Raw genomic sequence first — 21,372 nt, forward strand, 5'->3', positions numbered from 1 at the left:
ATTGGCTACAAGGGTGTTTTGGTACTCGGTCGACTCCCTTTTCCAGTGTTTTTCAAAAATCATGCACCCCGCCTTTAATGGACAGTTCACCCCAAAATAAAATTTTGCAAACATGTATACACTTCTTTGTTCTGATGAACACAAAGGAAGATATTTTGAGGAATGTTTGTAACCAATCCCCGATCAGAAGCCCCATTAACTTCCATGGTATTCATTTTTCCTACTATAGTCAATGGGGCCTTTATCGGTTCGCCAAAATATCTTGCTTTGTGTTTATCAGAACAAAGAAATTTATACAGGTTTGTGACAACATGAGGGTAAATAAATGATGACAGAAGTTTCAATTTTGGGTGAACTATCCCTTTAATGCGGTTATAATACAACTGTATTTCCATAGCTCATCCGGTGGTGCAGCGCGTTTATTAGGTCTGATTATTAGGAAACACACACACATACTGATGAAAAATGTATGTACCTGAAATGCACTATAAGCTGCTGTGGATAAAATTTACATAAATGTAGGGCTGTCAAAAGATTAATCGCTATTAATCGCATACAAAATAAAAGTTTGTTTTTGCATAATTTATGTGTGTGCACTGTATGCAATGATCTTGTATACATAAATACACCACACGTGCATGTATATACTTTAGAAACATTTATATGTATATATATTTATTTAGATTTTTATATATTTTATATATAAATTAAAAATATATCAAACAACATTTTTTTTCTTAAATTTATACTTGTATGTGTTTATTTACATATACATAATAATTACACACAATAAACACACAAATATATAACACGAACACAAACTTTTATTTTGTATGCGATTAATCGTGATTAATCTTTTGACAGCCCTAAAAAAAATGTAAAAATTTATATTGCAAAACCGTATCATGATATAACTCTCATTATGACTATTACTGTTATGAATTTATAGGTTTTGTACTTAAATATATATTAATGGTTTAATGTTATTTTATTTTATATATGAATAAAGTTATTATTGTGATCATTTTTTTCTCTGAATATGAATTATATGGGTTACCTTAAATAAAATGGTTTTCAAAAAAGAAGACACAGCGCCCACTACTGACTGACTTAATTTATTGCAAAAATCCGAGCTGTGGAGCTTTTTATATTTAAGAGTTTTAAGAATTCATGTTTAAAATGTATTTGACAATAATATTAAACGAAAGAAAGGGATAACAACTACATTTCAAACAAACAACTGTGCAAAAAAAAAAAACTTGATAGAAACGAGCTCGATCCAGTAGATTGTGTGTAAAATGGCGGCCTCTGGCGACCACCACATGCTATTGTCAACAAACAGCAACACACGAAGAAGTTGGTCTGATTGTGAAAGGACTTGCAGTGAGTGATAAATAGTGGTGTTAGAATTAAGCTTTACTTTTCAGTACCTACCAGTTATTTAGTTTAGAAGTGAAGACCCACAGCTCATATGAGCTCGAAGGGAGGCAGAAATAAACGCGCCAAAAATGCGCGCGATTTGGATACGCACGATGCTCCTTCATTAGATCTATCAATCATCGACAAACGTCTGAATATTATACCTGTCGGACGACAATTAGAGCGAACACCTCCATCCAAAACTGAAAGAGTCTCATATCAACTAAATAAACCGGATGATTCAGTAACAACACCAGGACAGGTGATCAAAGACGAGCCACGTGCACAGGTAAATGAAGTTTCAGCACACCACTGGGCCTTTGTGTCCATAAACTGTTCATAAAATCATCCTAAGTAACACAACGTTAATGTAAAGAACATTCGGTGAAAATATAACCTTGATTTTGTTATTGAGTAAGGTTACGTCAAAGATCGAAATCAAACTTATGTTCCTATTTAGATAGAGACTTTGGATTTCAGACAGTGTCACGTGTAAAATATGATTTAAACAATTAAAAGTTGATACCAGCTTTTGCTATGAGATTTAAATATATCATTTTTTATCAACACAAATAAAAATCTATATCCCCTTCATACATTTTTAATCGTATAACTCTTACTATATTAACAATGTGGTAAATATTTGAACATTTGTATTAACTAAAGAGTGTATTTTGTACAGATTTTGATTAACAAACAAACTGTAAAACTATCAATCCTATTACATTTAAACCTGTTTTATGCAAAACAGATTACCATAAGATAGCATCATTCAATTAACATGCTGTCAAATTGTTGGGTGTACAAAAAAGTATGCATACTTAAAAATAACTTTAACAGAAAAGGCATAAGTTTCATTGAACAGCACAAAATTTTTTAGAGACTCTGGCTGCGTCCGAAATTGCTTACTGTGACTCACTGTAGCTACTGAATAAAATGACAAGATGAGATGTTTGGCAAGATGAGAAATTCAAAAATCTTTTAAAAAACTTGTTTTAAAAGCATGCATCAGGTTTATTCCAATGCACAGTGTATTTATGTTAATTTTATAAATAAAAAATTACATTTGCATCATTTTAATGAAAGTTAAGACTGATTGGACCTGAAAATGTCAAATGGTGTAACCGCCAACTGCACCAAAGAATGAGAAATATTAAATATTTTATCCACCTTTATGGCATGTAAGTGTAATCATCAAAAAAAAGAAAAAAAAATTAAATACCACACAAAAATACTTTATTTTTTATTTTTACTTTTAATGCATTTTAACAGCTTTGTTTTCTAAATAATCTTTGACAAATGATGTAAAAATGTATGTAAAAAAATCATATTACACTAAATTAGATGATTATTTTATTTCACTTTATATATATATATATATATAAATATTTTTCATTTAAAAAAATATTAGTTACACCAATTGAGACCGGTTACACCACATTGACATTATTGCAATTATCCCCCAAATATTTTTTCAAAATGAAATAAAACCAGAAATTTTAGACTTGGTCCTCAAAAAGATAATGTATGCAAGTAATCTGCAAATTTATTTTCAAATTTTAACCCGTTACATTTAATTTATCCATACAGACACAAAATAATTAACATCATGTCATTGTACTATGATCCTTGTACTAAATAGTATGAATATGGATAGTATGAATGAATTCGGACGTACTACATCCGCCATGTTGATATATCACATGACATACATCATCATAACAAGTTAGTCATTAACTGAAAAGAGGTTAAACTAGCACAATTTAACCACAAAGGACAGCGGTTTAATATATATGCATTTGCATTTGAATAGAGCTGCGTTACTGCTTTTGAATTTTTTTATAAAACAACACCTCTTCTTTGTTGGATAACAGAATAGTAAAGTGTCCATCGAATGAACACTTCGTGATCTCGCCGGAAGTAGTAGGTCATAGGGATGCTTAACGATTAATCGCGATTAATCGATAGCAGAATAAAAGTTTTTGTTTACATCATATATGTGTGTGAACTGTGTATAATAATTATGTATATATAAATATGCACACATGCATGTATAATTATAAGAAATTTTTTTTTTTATATATTAGGTATTTATATTTATATATAATATAAATTATAAATAAATATACAAATGTATATACACATGTAAACATTTCTAAAATATATACATGCATGTGTGTGCATTTATTTATACAAAGTTATTATATACAGTTCACACATATATATGATGTAAACAAAAACTTTTATTCTGCTATCGATTAATCGCGATTAATCGTTAAGCATCCCTAGTAGGTCATTCGTGTTTGGCCTACTGTTTTTGGAATACTATTCGGACATACTGCATATATATGTATGGAAGTAGGTGGTTTCGGAAGCAGAATCGCATACTTCCATACTATACACTGTAGTATACAAAATTAACAGTATGGCTGAACCTCAGATTGTAAAAACAGTTCGCGGATCATCTACAACTTCCATTTATGTTTTTCCTGTATGCATCAGATAAACACTTTTCAATAAGCCTTAGTAATGGGAGAAACAAAGCTTTTCGAAGCTTCGAATCAGTTGAACCAATTGCTTCGCAAATTGATTGTTTGTCGAAGCGTTTGGAAAACCACAAACGCTGGCGACACCTGCTGGTCAAAATAGTAAAACAAAATAATAGCAAGACTTCTCTAAAAATATATGTTTTTAAGAAAAACAAATTATTTTACTTAATTAAGCCATTAAGTAAAAGTGTATTCTGTGTTTTTAGTTTTATTTATGGCAAACAAATCATGAAAACAAACTCCCCTTTTAATTCTGCACATGTTTGTCATTTAATCTGTCTATAAATAAAAAGTAGACAAAATGGTAGTGTTATTAGTCAGAAGGATGAATGTTTTATGAATTTGCATAATAAAACTGAACCGAGTTCACCTAACCATTTGTGATCCGCTCCCCCTAGTGGTGAACCGTCGGATTTTCAATCCAGTTCGAAACAGATGAAGCATCGTTTGCTAAAATCACGTGACTTGGCCAGTTTGAAACACGCTCCAAACCACTGATTTGAAACAAAAGATTTGTAAATGTTTCGAAGCCTCATGAAGCAGTGCTATGAAAGCGACTATTACTAATAAGCCCAAGTAGGTACCAATAAATATATTCCTCATGCTTAAATTATACTTGTTTAACAATACCTGAGTAAATGCGGAGGGTTGTTGTTACTATGACATAGGTGAACGAACATACGGGTCACATGACAATGGAAACATGGTGGCTGTAGTATGAATGTACACACACACACATTATAAAGAACATACTTAACAGTCAAGAAATACTGAGTTAGTACTGTCACGGTACTCGATTTCTGCAAAGGGCAAGTCAATAATTTTTTTGTTCAAGGAAATAGCTAAAGACATTTCTTGCAATGGATCGAGTGAACATCTGGAGCACCCTAAAGAAGACAGAAAGTCCATCAAGAGGTCCAGTTCCACAGCTTCATCAGGTGTCTAAATCTATATCTGGACTTTATGGGGCGCTTTCCCGTACAGGGTTTAGATTAATCCAGGATTAGGCCTTAGTTATATTAAGTAGTTTTTCCAAACAAACCTTAAAAAAACCACTAGTCTGCATCTTGAGACAAAACAATGGCACTGATATATAGTATGTTAACATATGTAAGTACCAGGTGTTTTAAATTACGACTCAAACATGCATTTTATCCTGGGACTAGGATTAAACCTGTCCGGGAACCTGCTTCAATATTTGTACATCATCAAAATCACTCCCTGGCTCTGAATGTGATTTTATCAAATTAATATTCACTTTTATGGATGTGTGGATTTCCAGCGACACCTGGGAATGCAGACCCGGAAACCTTCATCCAGGGAATGCAGGGTTATCAGTGGACAAACACAGACCTGGAGTTTGTCTATCAAACCAAATTGAAAAAACAATTTCAGAAGCTTCAGGTGAATGATCGCTTATGCTGGGAATTAAATAGTTGTGTACTTACTTTTTTAAAGTATTGTCTAAATACTTAAGCTTATACTTGATGCTTAAATCTTTCCCCGCCATTGACGAGTTATCTCATTAATCCGCAATACCGCTATTATTATATTAGCCAATTTCTGACAGCATCATGTCTGGACATCTGAATTAAGATTTTTATGACACTGTTGTTTACAGCAAGAGTTAAGTGATGTGCAGAAATCTCTAAAGAGCACAAGACAAATGCGGGACTTTGCCGTTGCTGCACATGAAAAAATCCAAGCAGAGCTTTCTAAGGTGATACGACATACTGATTCCTTATGATGCATGCGTATTTAAGCACTTTATTCTCCATAAAAATGATCAAGAAACGCAATTCAAGGCTTTTTTGACTACTTTACGGATATTTTTCAGGTGTCGTCGTGTGAACGGGTGCAAGAAATGACGAGGGAAATACTCTTAAAGTCGCAGAGCTCCGTTCAGCTGGAGGGACTCGATTCCAAAAGTCTACTAGCCAGACTTAAGATCTGTGATGTGCAGCACGCTACGTCTGAAGAGAGGACAAACATCGAGAAGCTCAACGCAGAGGTGACAAAAGCACAAATTGTGAGGTAATCTAAGCAATGAAAGAAAACAAAACATGTGGAAGTGATGCTGAGATTATTGCTTTGCGGTTGATGAGATGATATTATCGGTGGTGGCAAGGTAGTTAGATATGTAGTGAAATGCATGCTTCCTGTAGTAGTATGCAATAAAATTAAAATTAAAAAAATAAAATAAAATTACATACTAAAAATAAAATGAAAAGTGTGCATTATTACGTACATTGAGATTTCATTAAAAAGACGACTATGCACTTTTTTGTTACTTTGCATAGCCCAAATGCTGATTAATTTTAGTAGTAATTTTTTCTTCTTTACAGACAAAAACATGGGGAACTTGCAAAAGAGGTTGATGTATGTAAATCAAACGTCAACCAAATCAAGGTAATTGTTAAAGAATAATTCAAAATGTAATATTGCTCTAAATTTAATTTGTTACACAAAGGGATAGTTCATTCAAAAATGAAAATAATGTCATTAATAATGTTTGGTTGTTCCAAACTCGTAAGACCTCCATTCATCTTCAGAACACAGTTTAAGATGTTTTAGATTTAGTCCGAGAGCTTGCTGACCCTTCATTGAAAATCTATGTACGGTATACTGTCCATGTCCAGAAGGTAATGAAAACATCATCAAAGTAGTCCATGTGACATCAGTGGGTCAGTTAGATTGTGTTGAGGCATCGAAAATACATTTCGGTCTAAAAATAACAAAAATTACGACTTTATTCAGCATTGTCTTCTCTTCCGCGTCTGCGTGTAGCGCATGCGCGAGACTAAAGTCACGTGACTGAAGTGATGTTGTGTTATCCTTAGACATGTTTGCAAATTTTTTTTTCAGCATGCGTCTCCCTAAGACTGTAAACGAAGCCCGAGCGCACAAAAAACAAAAAAACAGTTGGGGCGCACCAGATAACACGTCAGCCACGTCACTGCAGTCATGTGACTTTAGTATCGCGCATGCTCTTCACAACAGACATGGAAGAGAAGACAATGCTGAATAAAGTCTTAATTTTTGGACCAAAATGTATTTTCGATGCTTCAACACATTCTAACTGACCCACTGATGTCACATGGACTACTTTGATGATGTTTTTATTACCTTTCTGGACATGGACAGTATACCGTACCTAGATTTTCAATGAAGGGTCAACAAGCTATCGGACTAAATATAAAACATCTTAAACCGTGTTCCGAAGATGAACCGAGGTCTTACGAGTTTGGAATGACATGAGGGTGAGTCATAAATGACATTATTTTAATTTTTGGGTGAACTATCCCCCTTTAAGACCGTCTTTACTTTGGGTTGAAAGGTAAACATAAATACACTGACAGCGGACATTGCTGCTCTGGAGTCCCAGCTGGTTAAAAGGTCTGGTAAAGAGGTTAGTGTCCCACACATGACCACTGTTGGCTTATCAAAAGTAAGATTTTAATTAAGATTAAAATGTTACTTTTGACTCCCATAGGAGGCGCTGACATCAGCTAAACACCGCCAAAGAGGTCCTAAACCCCCTGCAACCACTTCTGCCCAAAAAGTCCACAATGTACCCAAACCAACCGCTGCCCAATCATCCCCAACTCCCCCAAAACCCAAAGCCCTTACTGCTCGTTCTGCCCCAAAAGTTCACACTGTACCCAAACCAACCGCTGTCCAATCATCCCCAACTCCCCCAAAACCCAAAGCCCTTACTGCTCGTTCTGCCCCAAAAGTTCACACTGTACCCAAACCAACAGCTGTCCAATCATCCCCAACTCCCCCAAAACTCACAGCCCCTACTGCTCGTTCTGCCCCAAAAATCCACAATGTAACCAAACCAACCGCGGCCCAATCATCCCCAACTCCCCCAAAACTCACAGCCCCTACTGCTCGTTCTGCCCAAAAAGTCCACAATGTAACCAAACCAACCACGGCCCAATCAGCCCCAACTCCCCCAAAACCCACAGCCCCCACTGCTCGTTCTGTCCCAAAAATTCACAATGTACCCAAACCAACGGCTACCCAATCATCCTCATCTCCCCCAAAACCCAAAGCCTCTACTGCTCGTTCTGCCCCAAAAGTTCAAACTGTACCCAAACCAACCGCTGTCCAATCAGCCCCAACTCCCCCTAAACCATCTATTGCTGCCAAAGCTCCTGATTATCGTTGTTCCCCAAAACTTCACACTGTCTCCAAATCAACCACTCCCCAATCTGTCCCAAAAGCCACTACTGTCCCAAAACCCTCTATTGGTGCCAAAGCTTCAAAAACTACTGCTTCAAAAGCCTCTCTAGCCCCGAAACCCAGCTCTGCCCCAAAGGTCATGGATGGTGATGTCAACGGCCTCCGTCGGTCTAAAAGGATCGCTTCTAAAAAAGAGAAGTGAGGGATCTGCTTAGAAAAGTTTCTTTACCTCATTTTGTTATTGTTGACAAGGTTTCATTTACTATGTAAAGGTTGATTTAGGGTCTCGGGGCTTTTTTGGAAAACTTGTTTTAACTTAGTAAGTGTAAAATTAGAGGAGCCCGGTTTATAGTTTTAGACTTTGTTTGCTGCCCTCTTGTGGATATTGTGTGATATTCACAAATCGAATGTAAGTTTTCCCAGCAGTTTTAAGAGAATACAATTAAAGCGTCTGTTTTGCATGTTATGTGATGTGTTATTTTTTCTTTTCCACTCACATTTTAAAGAGTGTTTTGCTTTGCACCCTCGTGTAATGGTTTACTTGTGGTCTCTTCATTACTGTTGGCTTCGACTTTGTGTTTTCGTCTGGGAATGAATAAATGTTTTTCGACTCTCTCTACAGCCATCTGGGTGTTGTGTTGTGTGGCGTCCAGGCTTTTTAAAGAATATTTGCGAATGCCATAGTGTATTTTTGGTACAATGTGTGGTTAAAGTTTGCAGTACTCTATCCGCTCTGCATATAACTGTGCTGCTTATGGGAACTATTTCTGTAATGTCTATGTCAGGGCTATTCAACTGGCAGCCTGCGGCCAAATGTGGCCCTCCAATCATCTTTATCCAGCCTGCCGGTCATCTTTGTCTGATTAAAAATCAGCGTTGTTACTTTTACCTTTCCACTGTACATGACAAATAATGGCCGAAAAACCGGAAAGAGAGTCAGAAATGGGCTGTGCGAGATGCCAACCGTCTGTGAGAGCCTAATTATCGGATCCAATTTGAGCTTTGGATGCATAACAAAATAAACTTGTGCGACTAAACCACGTGACACGCTGACCAAAAGTGGTGTATTTCAATGTGTTCCAATCAATGCAAGATGAAAATTATGAATCCTTTTTTGTTTAACTTTATCAGTAACAATTGAATCCTTAAAAAACGAGAGTGATTACTGATAAGTAAATTATTAAGTATAAATACATATACGTAGATTAAAGGTTCTTGCCTTGACACAGATTTACGATTAAACTGAAATTTCATTACGACTGCCACTAGGGGGCGAACCCTGACCATCGTGTCTGGATGTAGTGTACAATGTAAAGGCCGTATAGCCTATATATATATACACGCGCACACACACACTGCAAAAAATGATTTTCAAGAAAAAAAAATCTTAGTATTTTTGTCTTGTTTTCAGTAAAAATATCTAAAAATTCTTAAATGAAGATGCTTTTTCTTGATGAGCAAAACGATCCAAGAAAATAAGTCTAGTTTTTAGACAAAAAATATCAAATTTAAGTGATTTTGTGCATAAAACAAGTTAAAAAAATCTGCCAATGGGGTAAGCAAAAAATCTTGAACATTTTTCTTAAACACCAAATTCAAGAAATTCAAGAAAATTTTGCTTACCCCATTGGCAGATTTTTTTTGCTTGTTTTATGCACAAAATCACTTAAATTTGATATTTTTGGTCTAAAAACTAGACTTATTTACTTGGATCATTTTGCTCATCAAGAAAAAGCATCTTAATTTAAGAATTTTTATATATTTTTACTGAAAACAAGACAAAAATACTAAGATTTTTTTTCAATTTTAATAAATTATCTGTGGGTTATTTTGAGCTAAAACTTCTCAGACACACTCTGGGGACATCAAAGATTTATTTGACATCTTAAAAAAAGTCTTGTGAAATGTCCCCTTTAAATTGAAGATTAGAGATAACCTGGGATTAGTCAGCCCAGTCTCACGAAATTACGTATAGTCACGTATTTTTTTTTTATTTCATGAATTTCCGCGTTTTTTCATGATCGTACCAAGAATTTCTGTTTCTGTGTCATTGTCACGTATTGGTTTCTCAACTGTTTTGTCCTATTTTCTTACCATTGTCATTCGGTTTAGTGTTAGATTTATATAAAATTACATCTTTACCCAAACCCAACTCTAACCCTAATACCAGGCGACAATGTTTTAAAATTTTGAAAATAAAAAAAATCTGAAAAAAATGCATAAACCAATACTTAAAGTGACATCCTAAGGCAAACACCAAATCTAACCCTAAACCGAAGCGAAAATGGTTTGAAAATAGGAAAAAGCAGTTGAGTAACCAATAAGTGACAATGACAAATAAACAAAAATTTGTGATACGATCACGAAAAACTCGGAAATTTGTGACGGTATCGCAAAAAATTATTTAAAAAAATTAACGTGACTAGAGGTACATAATTTTGTGAGACTGCGTAGGATTAGTAACGTTTAAACCTTACCAGTGTAATTTTATGAGCCTTTGGTTATTGTTGGCCTGTAAACATTGGATGAGAGATGGAGAGACTCTGTGGTTAACGTATAATCAAAGCCTATGTGATTTTATATGACGATAAACAACACCCCCCTGGCTTACATCAACAGATTTCTGCTGGATCAGATAAAATCATTGTGGAAGCCGGCAACGTTTTAAAAACAGTTGATTTTTGGAAATTTTGTTTAATTTTTTTTCAATCCTAATGTCTTCCAGACCCTTTTGAGGCTGTGCAGTCTTTTTATGGTTAAAGCAAGATTGTATCGTACCAGCGTTTTCTAAATATGCTGTGCAAACGTTAGTGCTCTTTAAAGTTTAAACGATAAATCCAAAAATAATAAATAGTTGTGCAGATGAATCATTCATTACATTTATGCATTTGAAAGATGTTTTTATTAAAAGCGACTTGCATTCAATCTAAATATTTTATCAATCAGTGTGTTCTTGGGATTGAACCCATAACATTTGCATAGCTCATGCAATGCTTTACCAGAAACACATTATTGTCCCAAAATGAAAAGAAGTCAATGCAGAATTATCAAACATTCAGTTTGTAACCGTCATTAATCATTTCAACGAGTGCATTAAAATAATTAGTTGTTATTACCCCAAACTGCTATGCAATCATTTTCCATATTTTTTTCCTGCATATGCCCATTAAAAGGAATAAAAGGGCTCTGTTTATTTAAAGGAATATCTTATTTTAAGGAGTATCTGGAAAATCCATTTGTCATTAATAATCTCGAGAATCTAGATCGCATTTGGCCTTTCAACTCCGAATGAACTTCGTTTTAATCGAGGTTAAAATGTGAAGTTTTCCTCCGTTGGACAGACATTGCTTTGGACAGACAGTCTTTGCATGCTGGAAACAGTAAATATTAAAACCAAAAGTAGTGCCAAAAGTACTAACAAGCTTGTTTCTTGTGTCCACAGCCTTCACAGGTTTTTATAGAGCCAGGACATTGATGTTAAATCCTACACATCACTCTATGATCGACAGTAACTGATTTAGTTGTCACAGGCACGTCTTGGGCAAGCACATTCAGATGTGTCTTCGATGACCTCATGGTTGAGATGGAACGATTTGCGTCTTTGCTCTCACAAGCCATCTGCTATTTGCTTTCTTAGTTCATCGATTGAACTGCGAGATAGGCCTGTAAAACGTTTAATCCCTGGCCTTTGCTTGGGTAAAGAAGTTCAAGAGTTTATAACAGATCTCGCGTATGAATCTGGAGTTACAACAGAATAATTCGTTTTATCACATGTTTAAAACTTTATCTTTTGGTATATTATATTGGACCATGAAACCAGTCATTGAAATAAGGATTAAAACATTGGTTTATGTGTTGTTGGGATAGGACAATATTTGGCCGAGATACAACTTTTTGAAAATCTGGAATGTAATTAAAATATTGAGAAATTCACTTTTAACGTTGTCCAAATGAAATCCTTAGCAACACATGATATTACTAATGATAATTACATTTTTGAGATATTGACAGTAGGAAATGTTCAAAATCTCTTCATTGAACATGATCTTTTCTTAATATCCTTATGATTTTTGGCATAAAATTTATAATTTTGACCCATGCAATGTATTGTTGGCTATTGCAACAAATATACCAGTGCTACTTGGTTTGTTATTTTGATTATTGCAGTTAATCTGAGGTTAGAATTTGTTGATGTGGCGTTAAAGGAATAGTTCTCTGAAAATATTCAAATTAGTCCATAATTTACCAACCTTAATGGCATCCTAGCTTTATATGACTTTCTTCAGCTGAACGAATTTTATATTAAATATGTAAGGAATAGTTGATGATGCACACCCGAATGATATGCAATCCATGTGACTACATTGGATAAATATGCCTTTTAAATTGAACCAACTATGTTTGTGAGAGAAAACGAGCGTATTTAGTGAACGATATGTTGTGTTTGTATGTAAATTCATTTTGATCAAAAATGGCACCATGCCGGCTTCACTTTGGTCCGTATAAGCCAGTCATTGGTTTTGACATGCCTCGTGCCATGAATCTAAAAAAACAGAACACATTATTTTCTATGAATGTATGCACACCGGCGGCACCTGACGGCGGCTGTCCGCTGTAACTCTGGATGCTGCCCAAATCCCTGTCGCGCCAAAGCGCCACTCATAGTTTAACATTAAATAACATAATTTTGTCCCAAATCATTAATGATTAACATTGTCTGCTAACGTATATTAAAGCATTAAGCCCTAAAAAGCAGTGGGTTACCAGTGCATTTTATAACAGCTAAGGGGCGTTGTTGCCTAAAAACCCCTTAGCTGTTATAAAATGCACTGTAACACCACTGCTTCGTGGGGCTTATTGCTTTTATAAAACGGTTACTTCAAATGCATAGCAGGATTTCATAAAATAAAACCTAAATAAGTTGTAACTATATTAGTACAAATATTACTCTTCCGAGTAGTTCCTCAAAATCAAGTGTGGCTGCAACAGAGCGCCATTCCCAAGCAACACAGACGCAGCAAAGACACAATGAAAGACTGTGATGTTTATTTTCATAATTCAACATTCATCTAATTTATACATTTATATTGTGCAACTTTTGAAGTGATGATCAAATTATGTTTGGAAGCATGCTTAACTCTTTCCCCGTCAGCATTTTTTTTTAAAGTTGCCACCCAGTTTTAGTTTAATGCCTTCCAAAAAAATGATCTTCTTTAAATCAACATAAAATATCAAATGAAAGAACAGATGTCCGCTTAAACAAAACTTGTTTCAACCTACCTTCATTTGTTCTCTTATCACCTCTCAAATTTTCAGCTAAAAGCTGATATAATTCCAGTTTTGTCAAGAACATTTGTAAGGGATCAGATTCAGAGCCATGAAGCTATCTGACTAAGCTTGCTCTATTTAATGTGCACATCCGGTGTATAAACCTCTGAGTTGTCCCAGATGCGTCACGATGCAGTGCTTCTTTGTCCAGTGTGCGACCCCCCCCCCTTTACATTTTGGTGAACTAATTCTTAGAAAGTCAAATAAATAAATAGCCATTTTTTACAAGAGGTAGACCGATTAATCAGTTTTGCCGATTAATCGGCAGTGATAGTCCCGATTAATCGACAAAAATCCATGCCGATATAGTTTTTCTGTGCGTCCATTGCTCCATATCATGAAAAATATTCTGCTGACTAGATGCTGCATTAGCAGAGAAACAGCACCAGAAACCTAAGTTTGGACCTAAGGACGCTAATATTAGTAGTACCTGTTACTTTTATCTATGATTTAATCGGTGAAGCTGCATATTTTAAGTTAAGAAAGCGAACAATATGTGGCTGTCGGCTACAGTAACATTTTCAACAAATAAAAATATTTTAGTTAATTTGGATCTTTTTTAATAATAACTGCAATACATTGCAATACATTAATATAATTAATATATTTTTATTTATACATTTATTTCATTTGGCACATTTTTATGGTTCAGTACTGTTGTTTTACTACTTTGAGTGCTGTATTTTTATCCAATATCAATTTTAAAAACTATCGGTCGATTAATCGGTTATCGGCAAGTACGGACCAATCTAGTTATCGGTAAAATCCACTTATTGGTCGACCTCTATATGTTTTTCTAAAACAAATGTATAACTGCTTTTTAATAAAGGTTGTTGTGGTTTTTCAGACTGGGTCAGTGTTTGCCTTTTAAGCTGGCATGCGCATTTGTGTTGTACATGTTAAGATTAGGTTTGGATTGCGTATACTCATAAATAGAAAACTTATCTGACATATCGAATGGGTCCTGAAATATTGAATCCATGCATAGGGTTCAAATTTATACACAGATGTAGTTGCTGAACGAAGCAGGGTTAAATGTCTTCGACCATCTGGACAAATGTGGTACGTCAGCAGATTCAGGAAGGAATTACAAGCCGTGCAAATGCTGCACATTCCCCCGCTAGGAATTGTGGGAAATCCATCTAGATCCAGTTTGACTTTGTTCATTTCTCAGTCGAATGGGTTTCATATTATCCTTATACTGAGAAATATTTGACAAAACAAATACAAACTTTCAAGGTTAGTTCCATTTTTTTAATCTGGACATTTAAGCTCAATTCAGGCCTGGTATTTAATTAAACATAATGACTAGCAGATATAAATGTAGGAATCGTATCATTCTGGTCTGTTGTATACTTTGAGCTGGTTCAGGGTGCTGATGCATGCTGGGATATGATGAAAGGGTATTATTATGATGATGAATGTGTAGAGCTGGAAGCCACGCACGTTAGTGAAGGAGATTAGCTTGTGTTTTTCTAGCATTAGCGGTCAAATTCAGCACAGCAGATCGGCAGTAAATGCAGGTCCAGTCCAATAGATATCACGGATCTCATTTAAAACCCATTGCAAGTGTAACTCATTTATTATGGGTGCAACCGGGGTCAGTCCTTGTTTCAAATAACCACGTTCCATCGACTGATAGTTGGCTGTCGAAACCGTGCTTGTATTTTGAAACACCTTCTCATTTCACACACTGGTCCTTTTATTTGAGTTACTGCGCTCAAGGATTTCAAATTATTAAAGAAAAGTGCATTTCCCAATGCAGCCACTAGAGGTCAGTGTGGCGTCTGCAGGCACCTAACCCATAAACCTTCATTCATGGCCTAGAAGACACATACCACTGCACAAAGACAGCCAGTCTCACCATGTAATGTTAGTCTGGAGTCGATCTTATGAAGCCAAGTAAATTCTCATAAAAATATATTAGAGCGACGAATGGGCTTAACTTAAGAATATGGCACTTCCAGCCAGCCCGTACATGCGAAACCAGCCACTCTCGATAGCGTCGACTAAATTCCCTGCCGAATATTCCACTGGAAGTGATCATTTCAATCTAGCCAGGCACACAGCTGGTATTACGCACATACAGCGGTATTAAATCCACGCTGGTCCTCTGGCAGGCCTGAAAACATTCCTTCGCCTGCTGCACACACGTGAGCTTTGTTTTTGCCTTAAATCTAGACGTGCATTTACAATATGCGAGACATTTATTGCTCCTGTGTTTATACAACAGGAAACAAGCTCGATGTCATGTCAACAGAAAGATGTGTTTTTCCCAAGATAAGGTAATTTTGACTTCTGTTTTTATTATAGACTGAGTTACAGCGCTTGCACGCCGAGTTGGCCGATGATTTGAAAGTCTGTTTGTTATGATGTACGATGTCACGATACAAGGAACTCCATAAAGAACGTGAAAAAGTTTATTACTCTCTATTCATTTATACTAAAATATATACGCCCTCATGTTTTTTCAAACCTTTTTCCGAATGTTTGTAACCAAGCACATCTGGGGCACCATTGACTTCCATAGTATTTTCTTTTCCTAAAGGGGCTCCAAATATATTCCTTTGTGTTTAGCAGAACAAAGAATTTTTTACAGGTTTGAAATGACTGAAGGGTGAAGAAATGATTTATATGTGAACTATCCCTTTAAATTTCTTAAAGGGATAGTTCACTTTAAAATGAAAATACTGTCATCATTTACTCACCCTCATGTTGTTCTAAACCTGTATGAATTTCTTTTTTCTGATTAACACAAAAGAAGATATTTTTAGAAATGATTGTAAACACACAGCAGATAGTGACCATTGACTTCCATAGTAGGAATAAAAAATATGATGGAATTTAATGGGTACCATCAACTGTATGTTAACCATCATTTAGCAAAATATTTTCTTTATCATGTATCACAATACTTCCTAAATATTTTTATTCCTACTATGAAGTCGATGGTCACTATCTGATGTGTGTTTACCATAATTTCTCAAAATATCTTCTTTTGTGTTCATCAGAAAAAAAGAAATTCATACAGGTTTAGACAATAAGAGTATGAGTACATGATAACAGAATTTTTATTTTAAAGTGAATCTTTAATTCATATAATATCCACCCAAAAAGTTCTTGTTGCTGTAGCTCAATTGGTAGAGCACTGTGTTATGCCACGTTCACACCAAACGCAAATAGAGCGGGAAATTCGCGTCTACCATGTCTAGTTTGCCGCTTGAACATTTTGAATGCATTCACACGTCTAGAGCGAAATTGATGCACGTTTGAGGTGAAATCCACTTCTTGTGGGAGGGGCAAGGAGTGACTCCGGGCGGGCCTGCTGCCATAGCAGCAAGCAGGCTCCTGATTGGTTAACGCGGCGCAAATTGATGGCAAAGTTACAATTTTTCAAATCGGGCGTCAATTTGGCGAATGGGGCGAATTTGCGTCTACCGCGGCGCGAATGAGGCGTTTAATGCGGCTCGGTAGACACACATTCGTCACATTCGCAAATCCAGTTTGGGCAAATGACGCAAATTGTTGCGAAACTGGACGCGCGAATGAGGCGAATTTGCGTCTACCGAGTGTCTAGTTTGGCGCTTGAACATTTTGAATGCATTCATGCACGTCTAGAGCATAATTGACACATGTTTGATGCGAAATCCACAGGGGCAAGGAATGACTCTGTGCGGGTCTGCCGCCACAGCAGTAAGCAGACTCCTGATTGGTTAACATGAATTGATGGTAAAGTTACAATTTTTCAAATCGGGCGTCAATTTGCATCATTCACGCAAACTAAACACACAAATGAGGCAAATTTGCGTCTACCGCAGCGCAATGAGGCGTTTAACGCGGCTCAGTAGATCCTAATTCGCCTCATTTGCGCATCCAGTTTGGGCGAATGACGCAAATTGATGCGAAACTGGACGCGCGAATGAAGCGAATTCACGTCTATTGTGTCTAGTTTGGCGCTTGAACATTTTAAATGCATTCATGAGCGAAATTGTAGAGCGAAATTGACACACGTTTGATGCGAAATCCACTTCTTGTGGGAGGGGCAAGGAATGACTCCAGGCGGGTCTGCCGCCACAGCAGCAAGCAGGCTCCTGATTGGTTAACGCGGCGCGAATTGACGGCAAATTAAAAAATGTTCAAACCGGGTGTCAGACGCGAATTTGCGTCAGTCGCGCAAACCTAACGCACGAATGAGGCGAATTTGCGTATACCGCGGCGCGCATCCAATTTGGGCAAATGACGCAAATTGTTGCGAAACTGGACGCGCAAATGAGGCGAATTTGCATCTACCGAGTGTCTAGTTTGGCGCTTGAACATTTTGAATGCATTCATGCACGTCTAGAGCATAATTGACACACGTTTGATGCGAAATCCATAGGGGCAAGGAATGACTCTGGGTGGGTCTGCCGCCACAGCAGCAAGCAGACTCCTAATTGGTTAACGCGAATTAACGGTAAAGTTAAAAATTTTCAAATCAGGCGTCAATTTGCGTCAGTTGCGCAAACTGGACGCGCGAATGAGGCCTCATTCGTGCGTCCAGTTTGCACGACTGACTTGACATAGACTTATTGCAATATTGACATATTGCAATCATTTGCATCAGACACTCACGTATTCACGTTTGGTGTGAACGCGGCATTAGCGATGGAAAAGGTCATGGGTTTGAATCCCACACTGTCAGAAAAAAGGTGAAAATTTTACCCTCAAAGGTTCATGTTTGTACAATTATAGGCACACTGCAAAAAAAAAAAAATTTTCAAGAAAAGAATTATTAGTATTTTTGTCTTGTTTTCAGTAAAAATATCTAATAATTCTTAAATTAAGATGCTTTTTCTTGATGAGCAAAATAACCCAAGAAAATAAGTCTAGTTTTTAGACCAAAAATCTTACATTTAAGTGATTTTGTGCATAAAACAAGCAAAAAAATCTGCCAATGGGATAAGAAAAAAAATCTTGAAAATTTTTCTTAAACACTAAATTCAAGAAAAATTTGCTTACCCCATTGTTTTATGCACAAAATTACTTAGATTTAATATTTTTGGTCTAAACACTAGACTTATTTTCTTGGGTCACTTTGCTCATCAAGAAAAAGCACCTTAATTTAAGAATTTTTAGATATTTTACTGAAAACAAGACAAAAATACTAAGATTTTTTTATTTTCGAAAATATTTTTTTTGCAGTATATACAACCCATTGAAATGTTGTCCCTTTTGGGGTACAATTTTACATATTAGGGGTACAAAACAGGCACATATACCAATAAAATGTATAGCTTAATTGCACTGTAAGTCGCTTGGGATGAAAGCATCTGCCAAATGCATACAAGTAAATGTCTTGTATCATTTATTCACCCCTTTTTTATTCAGTGATACCCAATGTCACGCTATCACGCTCATGAAAACTAGTAAATAATTTTGCATGATAGGCTGCTCGCATGCGAGGCCTAAACGCGAGGCTGCAGAAAAGCCCTGAAGTCATTTGTTTTACTACTCCACGAGGAATGCTTTTCAGGAAGACAGCGGTTTCAGGAGGAAAGGCTTTTGAGTGAACGCTCGAAGGTGTGTTGCCAACAACTTGTAGCAAAGGCAGGAGAATAAAGCACTTGAGACCAAACATTTGGACAGCTTATAAGTACACGCTATCCATCGTAGGAAGGGTGACAGGGGGGCGCTTTAAAAATCACGAGGTGAATGCTCTTGTTGCTTCCCAGTTACACTGTCAAATGTTTTGTTACATACCAGACAATTAGACTAAACATTTTGAGTCAGGAGGAGTATACAAACCAGTTTGTATTAAGTGACATTGCTCCTCATCGGCTTGCTTATTATCTGTATAGTCGACTGTATTTACCATATCAAATGTAAACTGATAGGGCTGGATTACGGTGTCCTTTTTGGATGATGTTGTACTGTAGCGGTTTTGAGGGAATGTCCCATGATGCACTGGGGTTTAAAGCACATTGCTTTAATTCTTACCTAATTCTTCAATGCATTTGAAGGTCATGAATTCAGTCCGACTTTGATAGTTTTTTTAGGCATAGATTCATATTATCATTTACATTTATGCATTTGGCCAAAACTTCTTACAGTGCATTCGTGCTATACTTATTTATTTATTCGGGACAGTGCACATTAATGAACAATCCAACATTACTGTACAGACTGTAAATGAGCCAGGTTATAGCATAAATGCTAATTTTCACCTGTAGTCCCCAAACAGAAAAACAACAACATACAAAATAGTGCAACACGACAAAATATACAATATCAAACAAGACATATACTATACGAACTTCAGCCAATCCCTATCACTTGAGCAAGTAAACCCCACCCACTGATTAACATAGAATTTGCATAGAAGTTGAACTTTACAATGTAATTTTGTCCCTATTATTGCTTGGGCATGAAGAAAAACCCTTTAAAAAAAATGTATTTACAGATTCATTTTCAAGTTTGCCTTTTTAATTTTATTATTGGTAGTTTTGCCCTGAAAGTGTCAAATCATCAATTGCATTTTATTTTTTTTATTTGGCATGAAAGATGCATTATAACCTTGAAAATAAAAAAATAAATAATTTAATTTTATGTTTAAATTCAAATTGGGGACATATTTTGCTATTTTATTGGTTATTTTATCATTTAATAAATTAATTTTAAATTGGCTGAAAAAACCTTCCATAGGAATCGAACCCATGACCTGCTAACAGCTGAGCTACAGAAACAGCATTTTAATTTTTATGCGTAACATTATCAGTTTAATATAATTTTGCCTCTTGTTGGCATTATGGAATTCACCCTTTAAATTAATTTTTAATAACTTGATTAATTTACTATTGTGCAATAAATAGCTTCAGTACTGCGTTACGTTAAATAACAAGCCCGAACTTTATGTAATGTGGTGCGTAGATCTTGAAATAATAAAACAATATCCTACATGCAGACACGAGTTGTTATTTGCATTTAAATTTTTCCCCGCCATTGACGAGTGGCCTGGAAAAATTTGTTCCTGATAAGTTTTTATGGTAATCTGTAATACCGCAATTATTCACAAGATGGATGCGCTCTTACCCAATTTATAAAAAACTGAAGCCAAAAATTATTTCTTATTTTTACACTCCATGTATGTTAGGATAATCGTTCTGAATCTGATCTCTAACAAAATTCACAAAAGTGCAATTATTTCAGCCTTTTGCTAAAAATTTTATATTTTTGAAAAAAATTTCCATATTTAAATGAATTTGAAACATTTTATGGGTAATACCTTATTAAGATCCTCTGCTTCATACTTGTCTGTCTCCATTTTTTTCTCTTTTAGCCAGTCTTTGAGAAGTTTTAATGCCCATTCTGTATTTTTTTGTGTGTTGGCTTCGTAGCTGTCATGCTCTGTTTTGTCAAGTTCAGTCTCAGTAAGCTCTCTGTGTCTTGTCGTTTTTCGTTCTTCTATCCACTGTTTAAATGTTTTGTTTTTTCCATACATGTTCAAATTAATGTCAAAATGTTGTGGTTGTCCAGTGTTTGTCACAAGATGGTGCCAAACAGTAATCTTTATTGGCGCGGAGCGATTTTAATCGTACAAGTAGTACCGGCTATGCGTTATTACTTTGGAGCGGTTATTATTTGAAAAGAACGAACCTGCAAATGTCTCGACTGACCAATCAGAATCAAGCATTCCAGAGAGCCGTGTAATAAGAGTTTATAAAATTTACTGGAAGGCATATTGTGAAAATCACAAAAAATGCTGGAGAGCAACTTAAAAAAAAGGCTGGCGAGGAATTAGTTAAAATAAAAATAGCAATATATAAACGAAATGCATTGTATAAGCAAATTACAGTATTATAGTATCATTTTCCCTAGCATCCACCTCTATAGTTAAACATTTTTACAAACT

At 35.8% G+C, this 21,372-nt stretch overlaps 1 protein-coding gene across 1 annotated transcript; it reads left to right on the forward strand.

Moving 5' to 3' along the window:
- Positions 1-1,338: 1,338 nt before the first annotated feature.
- LOC135741233 (uncharacterized) lies at positions 1,339-8,709 on the forward strand. Its single transcript, XM_065259890.2, has 8 exons — positions 1,339-1,708; positions 4,804-4,906; positions 5,251-5,372; positions 5,590-5,688; positions 5,806-6,002; positions 6,314-6,377; positions 7,306-7,377; positions 7,462-8,709. Exons 1-8 carry the CDS (start codon positions 1,472-1,474, stop codon positions 8,356-8,358), a joined length of 1,791 nt encoding a protein of 596 aa, XP_065115962.1. The 5' UTR covers positions 1,339-1,471; the 3' UTR covers positions 8,359-8,709.
- The last annotated feature ends 12,663 nt before the right edge of the window (positions 8,710-21,372 follow it).

This window comes from Paramisgurnus dabryanus, chromosome 24 (assembly GCF_030506205.2).
Source record: "Paramisgurnus dabryanus chromosome 24, PD_genome_1.1, whole genome shotgun sequence".
Classification (NCBI taxonomy): Eukaryota; Metazoa; Chordata; class Actinopteri; order Cypriniformes; family Cobitidae; genus Paramisgurnus; species Paramisgurnus dabryanus.